This window comes from Salarias fasciatus, chromosome 23 (genome assembly GCF_902148845.1).
Source record: "Salarias fasciatus chromosome 23, fSalaFa1.1, whole genome shotgun sequence".
In the NCBI taxonomy this organism is placed as follows: Eukaryota; Metazoa; Chordata; class Actinopteri; order Blenniiformes; family Blenniidae; genus Salarias; species Salarias fasciatus.
Genome location: NC_043766.1, coordinates 3,554,283 through 3,563,523, shown reverse-complemented (window position 1 = coordinate 3,563,523; position 9,241 = coordinate 3,554,283). Strand labels below are relative to the sequence as shown.

At 46.4% G+C, this 9,241-nt stretch overlaps 1 protein-coding gene across 1 annotated transcript in view; it reads right to left on the bottom strand.

Moving 5' to 3' along the window:
• Positions 1-1,584: 1,584 nt before the first annotated feature.
• amotl2a (angiomotin like 2a) overlaps positions 1,585-9,241 on the bottom strand; it is a 7,737-nt gene continuing 80 nt past the window's right edge. Inside the window, exons 1-11 of the mRNA XM_030082517.1 lie at positions 9,113-9,241; positions 7,815-8,623; positions 7,550-7,706; positions 7,010-7,154; positions 6,829-6,921; positions 4,410-4,705; positions 4,090-4,280; positions 3,902-4,003; positions 3,648-3,808; positions 3,201-3,374; positions 1,585-3,093 (exon numbers count right to left, since the gene is read on the bottom strand). The exon at positions 9,113-9,241 is cut by the window's right edge and continues 80 nt beyond it. Of these exons, the coding sequence (XP_029938377.1) occupies positions 3,011-3,093; positions 3,201-3,374; positions 3,648-3,808; positions 3,902-4,003; positions 4,090-4,280; positions 4,410-4,705; positions 6,829-6,921; positions 7,010-7,154; positions 7,550-7,706; positions 7,815-8,551 (2,139 nt within the window). The 5' untranslated portion in view covers positions 8,552-8,623; positions 9,113-9,241 and the 3' untranslated portion in view covers positions 1,585-3,010. The remainder of the gene's footprint in view (positions 3,094-3,200; positions 3,375-3,647; positions 3,809-3,901; positions 4,004-4,089; positions 4,281-4,409; positions 4,706-6,828; positions 6,922-7,009; positions 7,155-7,549; positions 7,707-7,814; positions 8,624-9,112) is intronic.

Genomic DNA, 9,241 nt, shown 5'->3' with positions numbered 1-9,241 from the left:
TTCTGCTGCAGCCTCAGAGTGATAGAATAGTGAGGAAGCTTGCAGAGAATAATAGCATTTTTCATAGCAGTGTTTACAGCAGCTAACAGGATCCTTCCCCAGTTGAGAGGCTAAGTATGCAAATATTAATACAAAGGAACACAAATATGGTTGTAAAATTTCTGTAAAAGTTGGGAAACCTGCAGACAACTTCTTTGAGATGAATGTGCTTCTTTTTTTTTTTTTCATTTTGGGGGTTTAAAGTGTTTGCTGGCTACCTTTTTCTAGATTCCACACTGGAAGTGAAACCAAACTGTCACAATAAACAAAATGTGAAACTGGGATTACAAAATGAAAGATGCTGAAACACAGGATGCATTCCCAGAGCAGTAATTAATCATTCATAACAGTTTAACTGGAAAGAGAAATGAACTTTCCTTCAGTTGGTCTTATAGGTAAATGTGGTGCTCTGTGTTAAATACGTAAAGTTCAAACACAGACATCTTTAGTGAAGTTATACCGACGCTTCCTGAAAATAATGATCCATTAAATTCCCTGGAATTTCTTAAAACTAATCCATGCGTGTCAAAACTGAAAACTGAAGAAAAGTTTGGGCAGCTACCAAGTCAGTTCACTGAAGGTGATGTTTCCCTGCATGCAGTGAAAACTCCAGTGTGTTTTGGTAGAGCAGATGATTTTTGTTCACTTTCAGAATCTTATGAGGGAAAAGCTGCAACGACATCAAGTGAAGCAAAGTTCACCAGACAGCAGTTTGAAGGAAAAAAACTCAAAATTCAAAATGTACATTTTAAATTCAAAATCTATACCCTCACATGTCACAGAGAAATCATCCCCACAAGTGAAATATAGACCATAATGTATCTGAACAATGATTTCTAAAGGCTAGGAGAGATGTGGTCTTGTAAGTTGGTGATTTGACCTTTACTTCATTGTGAATCTGTTTTCTTTTAGTATGACTCCATATTATGTATTATTTGCATTTGATAATGGATGCATGATGGATACATTATTGAAGAGGTGTAGGGGCCAAAGCAGATCTTATCAAAAAAATCTATTATGTTAAAATTTCTGAATGATGAAAACAGTTAAAAAAAAAAACAAAAAACAAGCGATCACATTTTCATGATTTGTGGGATCCTGCAGTTTTGGATCTAAATACTATAAGAATGAGTATTTTAGCATTCGTAATTGTAAGTAAAGCCCCATTTGTTGTTGTGTTTAAAGAGTAAATACAGAGTAGCAGCAGACACACAGTGTTTGCTGTTCAGTCCGGTAAGGTTCATTCATACTTGAAAGTGTTCAAATCTTCAGATTTAGTGATTCTTGTATGCTTTGTGAGAGTTTTGCAGAAAACAACACAGGAAGCCTTTTGTCTGACATATATTAAAAATTTTAATCTATTATTGAGAAATGTTAAGGCATAACCTACAAATGTTTCCTTTACAAAAGTTCACAGCAACATCAAATTGGGTCAACCAGCGAAAGCAAGGCACCTGAACAGAACCTTTTGTATTTGTCATTCATTATAACTTAAATGTAGAGTACATCTTTGGCACCAAAACAAAAGAAAGAATGACACACGTATGAATGGAAAACAAACAAAATATATTAACCTCTCTCACTTCAAATAGTCATTCATGTAAACACATTCAGAGAAGACGAGAAGGGCAACAACCCGGCCAACGCGGTGCACTGACCAGCATGTGCACCGCGGCGAAATACGGCCGACTTTAGAACTTGAAGGGAAATACAAGTTAAACGTGAGGTTGCTTGTGTCGAATACTCCTCTTGGTAATGTTGTCCACATCAAACTCAATATCACAAACATCGATGCGCCTTCAGGAGCTCACTGACGTTGAATTTTAGCAGCCTTTTCCCCGCTAAAGAAGCACAAATCCGAACTGTGGCACATTCCAGTTAAATTCAAAGCACATTCCTTGAAAACAGGGGTCTACATTCAGCAAGGTTCAGTGATCCTACATCACGTAGGGAGAAATAAATAGAAAATTCCAAGTTAAGCACATTGGGCTGCACAGAAATGTGAGATACTTGAGTGATGGAGCTGAATATAACACAAGGATAGAGACAACAAGTAGCAAATGCAGGCCAATTATAGTTGACCATTTCGACGCCCTTCTGGTAGAACCGGTTACCGCGGCTCGGAAGAAATAACCAGTCCCAGAAAAGGAATCATGTGGAGAATGTCTGCCATTTTAACAAGGGCTAGGGGTCAGACTTTAGATAGCCTTTTTCTTTAACGGGAGCATTCCCCTAACAAGGAATGTGAGAAGATTAGCTCCAGTGTGTCATCGGAGGGGAGCGAGACGCCTGGGGCGAGTCGCTATCTGAGGGCCCCCAAACATTAACCCGGGATCTGGAAAAATTAGACCCCAGTGAAACGCTGTCAATCCTCGCAGGCTTTTTTAGGAGAGAAATGAGCAGGCTCCGCATTCAGAGGAAGTTTTCAAATCCTCAGCTGAGCCGCGAGCAGCGCCTCTGAAAGGACGAACAACTGTTCATTTACACTTGAGCTGTGTTGTTAGGGAGAATAATCCCCAGACATGAAGGATGCCTAATTTGAGTGATTTCATAAATAGTCGTATTACTTTTAGAGGTCACGGTAATGGGGACGCTACTGGAAATTCACCAAATACAGAACAGAAGAAAATCTAACTAATCGAGAAGAATATGTCTTTTGTGTATAATTTAAAAAAATCTTATCACAAAATGAGCAGCATTTACAAAATATAAATACAATGCATAACACAAAAAAAAACAGGCACACACACACACACCCATGCACACGACATATGCAGAGTTTGAAGCCCAGTTGGTTTCGTCATGCAGAATGCCGTCCAGGTACCGGAAAGGACTCCCACAGTCTGCAGAGGAAAAGCTCAGCTCTCCCCCACAAAGCTGGACGCGCTCTGCACCGGACTTCAAGGAAAGCTTTCCACACCTCAGTCAACGCTTTCCGCCATCATTCAGTCACACAAGGCTCAGCGGCCACTCAAATGAGGATCTCCACCATCTCGGCGTCCGGGCCGTTGACGCTGTTTGACGTCTGGGCCGCCTTCTGCTCCTCTGAGGTGTCTGTGGTCCAGACAAAATCAACAAAGTAGAAAAATAAATTCGGTGTCCTGAAGCAAATACGTTTCTGCAAAGATCTGTTGAACTTTTCAGCACGACTCTGAACCCACCGGTGGTAGCTGCTGAGATCTCTGGAGGCGTGGGCCCCTCCGCGGCGAGGCGGGGCTCCTGAGGGGCCTCGTCGCTTTGGGTGCTGGAGTCTCGGCAGGGGACCCTGACGGTGGCGGGCGGCTGGGGCTGCGGCGCGGCGACAACACATGTCTGGTCATCCGAGAGGCTCTTCGCTGCAGACAGACAAAGAAAGGACGCAGCTTAATTACCAGCTTACATCCCACATTTACACACTCATGAACATCTGCCCCGGCCGAGTTCTTCCCATGACTATTCTGGATGAGGCTATTCTGGAGTGTGAGATGATCTGCATTCCGGTTTAAAAACACGTTGTCTATTTAAACAACTAGTGGCAATGTATACATTCTGTCTGGCGGCACTAAGCGGTCCGCCAGTTGTCACTTGATAACATGTGACATTAAGGCATAAGCGGAAAAAACACTCACCTTTAGTCTCCTTGCTGCCGGTCACAGTGTTAATAGAGGGGACGGATCTGGCGGGACGAAGGCCCTGCTTCTCCAGCTTGCCCTGCTCCCATTTGGAGCGCTGCTGGAGGACTTTGATCACGGCATCCTTCTCCAGGAGCTGAGCATAAAGCACACGCATCCTACAAAGGCATAAAATACACCATGAAACCTCTGAACAATGACAGGCATGAATGAACCACGAAGGAAAACCGAGAGCATTTAAATATGAGCACCTGTTCTCCATCTCTTGGTGTCTATGGCTGGACAAAGGCAAGTCTTGATTGAAACTGCTGTTTGGTGAATGACGTGGTGAATTGTTGATGATGGTTGTGTCTCTGAAAGTAAAACAGAGGGCTGTTAAAATACAGAATCCTTCAGTGTCTGAATGGTTATTGTCAGCTGATCCGTTAGATCTCGGCACCTCTGAGCTGCGGCGGTGGCAGCGGCGTCCATGGCAAACTGCCTCATGGTGCTCTCCTCCAGGTACTTCTGCTCCCACTTGGTGATGTCGGCCTCCAGGGCCAGAATGCGCTCCTCCTTCTCTCTGAACTGCTGCTGCAGCGTGCTGGAGCTGGGCTCTGAAGACGTGGCGTCAACTGTTTGACTCTCGGACTGAAAAAAGAGACACGGTGGAGTCGTCAACAAACAGTTTGACGTTTCGTCTGGTGTGCTAATGCGCAATGGGAGGATCTTTCTCTGGTCTCAGGACAGAAGCACGGATTGAAGCGATCGCCTCCTCACCGGTTGAGCCCTGAGGCTTTTCAGCTCCTGCTCCAGCCGGGTGCGCAGCCGCAGCTCCAGAGCTTCCCTCTTCTCGCAGGCGGCCTGCAGCTGGGCCAGCGCGCTCTGCAGCCGCTCCACTTTCTTCACGTAGGCTCTCTTCTTCTGCAGCTCTTCCTCCAGCTGCCGGTTACGGGTCTGCGCCGAGGCCAGAGCCTGCTCCAGCAGCTCCCGCCTCCGCTGGGAATCCTCCGCCGAGACGCGCAGGTGCTGGATCTGCCTCTCCAGACGCTCGCGCTCTCGCTGCTGCTCTTCGTCTGAGGAACACATGAAAAGGCAAAGAAGTGAGTGGAGGTGCGAATTTGAGTGACATGATGTTGGGAGAATATCTACTTTTAAAAAATGGCCACTTGAACGACAAAGAGGCTGTAGAATCGTGATCATGGGAATAAAATCTGATGTTTGGTGGATGAAGTTCAAACAAAGTGGTGAAAAGCAGAGTGACGCACGATACACAACAAGTAAATCAAAATAGCATGAATGCATAGTACAATGAAAGATCAGATCGATCAGAGAACAACACTTGACAAGGTGCCAACTCGGCCCCAAGATCTTATAAACCCACAATTAACGGTTTTTACATGTTCGAAATTTGCTGCATATTTTAAGGAACAATTTCCCAATGAGGAGCCAGTTTATCTGGTGTGCCACTTGTGAACAGGGACTGATTACACAACATGAGTGCATGCCTGTGCAGGGAACGCAGACTTCGTCTTATCCACTTACGCACACAAGCATAGCTTTGTACTAGCAAAAGCTCAGGAATGCTTCGAAAGATGTGAAGTAAACAAGCAGCTCAAAATATATTTCAAGTGGTACTTCTAACCGAAAGATACTGAAAAAGATTACACATCCTAACATTGCATTTGGTTCCTTCAGAGCCAAGATAATTAAGAGACAACATTTTCGAATGTGGTGGATCAATGCGTCAAAACACCATAACTTGTTCCAACTAATGCTTTGGGTCAGACTGGATGAAAACTAACAGCAAGAAGGGTTTCTATACACCTCATTCTCAATAAAATATTCTCAACTGGCTGATTATTATTATTCCACAGTGGGAGGAAAATGTCTGAACGAGAAGGCGGAGCAAACCAGGGGTCATGTTGAATTAGGCTGCGATGCCCTGAAGTTACAGACTTATTAGTTACCCTTGAGGACGGAAGTCAGCATAGATACAAAACTGGATAGAAAATGAGGCAGGCAGGCGGAGGGGGTGTGGGGAGCATTCCTAATGGTGGAACAGCCTGAAATACCTAAAAAAATTCTTGGAATCCAGGCCACATTTACTGCAGCTATGAAAAACGGCTGACGTCTGAGTGCCAAGCGCAACTCTTAAAATTAGCGATAGAGCCATTTGTGTCCCGACATGTCGCTTTGTGTAGCAGCTCCAAAAGGAGGAAACCAATCCCTGCTCAACTATTTTCCTGCTATTGTGAAGAGGTTCACAGGAAAGTGTAATTCGTCAAATCTGATCAACCCTGTGTGGCGATGAAAAAGTGTTCGAGAAGGGGTTTTGGAAGGAAAGAGCCGATGTCCACAGTGACGTTTCTCACAGCAAGAACATCTGGGATCAAATACTGACTGGGCCCTTCCTGTGTGGAGTTTTCATGTTCTCCCCCGTGTGTGTGTGTGTGTGTGTGTGTGTGTGTGTGTGTGTGTGTGTGTGTGTGTGTGTGTGTGTGTGTGTGTGTGTGTGTGTGTGTGTGTGTGTGTGTGTGTCGGGGGCGGGGGGGAATACTCAGGTTTCCTCCCATGGTCCAAAACCATGCATGTGAGGTTAATTGGTAACCCTAAATTACCCCGAGGTGTGGATGTGGTTGTTTGTCTTTCTGTGATGGACGGAGACCTGTCCAGGGTGCATCCTGCCTACAGTGAGCTGGGATTGGCTCCAGCGCCCCACAACAGTTAACAGGGTAAGTCAGTAACGAAGGGGGATGGATGGATGTTACACATTAACATGTTATAAACCCATTTAATGATCTCTCTGTAGGTGTAAAGTTCCAACACTAGTAGGAACAATTTGAAAGACATTTCAAAAGGCATTTGCCATTCTTCAAGACTAAAGACCAGCAACATGTGATGATTGTCTATCATCAACTGTTTGGGAGGTGCTAAACTGACCAGAATATCTTACAAATATACCTAATTTGGATAGATTCTGACTAAAAGGCTGTGTCACTTTAAATGGGTACTGTGATTAAAATATGGTTTCTCATATTTAATCCGATTTATCAAATGCCCTAATCAGATAAACTGGTCCAATCATGAATTTGAGCGACAGAAACAATTATCAAATATGACCGCTTGTCTAATGGCAACACAACTACTCTTTTTGCCTGAGTAAAGAGTAATCCTCACAAGACAGACGAGTACTCACTTTGCTCCAGAAGCTTCACAAAGATGTGCTGCTTCTGATCGGTGCACTCAGCCTCCTTGGCGACTCTGTGTTTTGTAGCAGTGTCAAGTTGCTCTGTGAAGATTACCAAAGGTGACAGTGTTACACACGGGTCTGGGTTTTATATCTAACAGGTTTTCCTCAACAATTCACAGATACATACCTCTCAGGTCTCTGTTAAAGTCATGCAGCCTCTTAATCTCCGCCTCTAGTTTGTTCCTCATTGTTTTCTCCAGAGTTTCCCGCTTGACTGAGCCTTTCATCAGGGTCTCGTAAGCCTCTGATATCCTTTGAATCTCCAACTCCAGCTGAGAAGAAAATGTGTAGAGATCAGTTTCTGGGAGAAGACTCTCCCCATTCAGCTGTGCGGACAGTAAGGCAGATGTAAGTATGAATGAGGCTAATTAGTCATCTCTACAACCACCAGCCAAAGGCAAGTGGCTTTATAAAGCTACGTGCAGCTGAATGAAGGTATCAACATTCCTGAGTGAAGGCTGCTGTCCCCGAGGTGTCAAGACCCTCCAGACATTGACGCAGGGAGTGAGCTCTCAGCACCTCTTCTACGAGGCGAGATCTCTCCATGAGAAATCAGCTAACAGGCAACTTGTCATCCTGACGCGTCTGTGGCTTTTTTTTGTTTTCCAGTGACATCTATACGAACATGTAGCTCCAGTTCCCACTTTCAGCTCCCGTCCCGTCTCACCTTCTGCAGTCTGGCAGCTTTTTCTGCATACACCTCCATCTCCTTCCTGAGACGCTCGTTCTCCCGTATCAACGACTCACTCGAGGCCGAGTTATTTCCCGAGGCAGCGATGATGCCGTTGTGAGCCCCCGGAGGCTGAGCGGACCCATACTCGAACCTGTGGAGGGTCAGGAGTGAGTTGGTCCAGTCAAGACAGCAGAAAGGGAATATGGAATGGGGAAAGTGCCAGCGAGCCACATCTGGAGGCGTCGACTGGTTATATTACCTGTGGTGGTCTGAGTAGAAGGGAGGAGGAGGCTCTCTGAGGTACTGGCCGTGCTCCTGAGAGTGGCTGACCATGAATTCAGGGACTCTGGCACAGTAGGGATAGTCCGGCGGTGGCCTGAGCTGGTCTGCACACAGCTGAGCTCCCTGTCTCTCGGGCGCCTGTGTCACGGCGGCCGTGACGTTGTTATACAGCTGTGGATAGCTGTGAGAGGAGCTCATCGCCACACTGTCTCCGAGTCCTTTTCGCTCCAGAGAGAGCTGCATGAGCCTCTCGCTCAGAGACCGAGCGTGCTCTCTCTTCAGGTCCCACTGTCCCTCGCTGCCCATGGCGTCCCCGCTGGAGCCCTCCCGCTCCGTCCGTCCTTTCTGGGAGATCAGATATTGGGAATGAGCCTTGGCCTCCTCGTAGGTGGGCAGCTCCTCGCCGTGGAGCTGGTACAGGTGGCACACGGGGCTCTCGGAGTGCAGGCAGTCCCCCTGGTGCTCCTGGCCTTGGGGCTCCTGTCTTGCTGACATCTGGACGCACTGGGTCTCCTCCTGAGTCAGGCTTTCCAGAGAGGAGCGGGGACTGCCGGTGCCTCCCCCGCCGCTGCTGCTGCTGCCGCCACCACCTCCTCGCAGGGCCTGCTGCTGGATGGCGAGGAGAGTGCGGGTGTCTGCCAGGTTTCCGTAGCGGAGCTGCTCTTGGATGAGACGGTGCAGGACCGTTCCAGATGAGTCCTCAGCAGTTCTCATTTCAGTCAGTGAGAAATAAGTTTTTTGTTTTTTAATTGACCCAAGTCTTGCTGTGTGTGAGGAATCACAGATCTGTGAGAATAAAACACAAACTCAGTCAGCATGGGGAAACTTTCCCGTTATCTTCCATCTAATCTGTTCAGTTTGCTGGGCTGTTTCTCCGCCATGAGCTCCACACAGGGGACAACATTCCTCCTCTCCTTCACAGCTTATCAACTCTTCTCTGTATCAAGCCGCAAGTGTCTGAGCTGCTGCTGGAAATACCCCATAACAGTGATGCCACAACAAACCTCCATCCTTCTCTCAGCTAAACAGGAACCTCAGCCAACAGTCTAAAGGGGAATCACAATGCTGTGGCTTCATCTACTGAGAGCCAAATGTTTAAAAAACAGTTACAAATGGGAAGAAAACATATATAAATATATATAATTCCTTTTTTCAAACTTTTTTTTTGCTATTTCACACTAAAACCCATGAGGCAGCTGCACTTTACGCATTCACGCGTAAACACGAAGAGAGCCAAGTATCAAACCTGCTGGAACGAAACGCGAAACAACTCACCAAAACCCTTGGTCTTCAGCGTTTATTGAATATCGTCGCGCCTCCGTAGCAGGAATAAAAGCAGGGGTTTCCCTCGCTCCTGCGCTCCATGTATTCTCGCGCGGGGAGCGTGTTGTGCGCGCCGCCGGG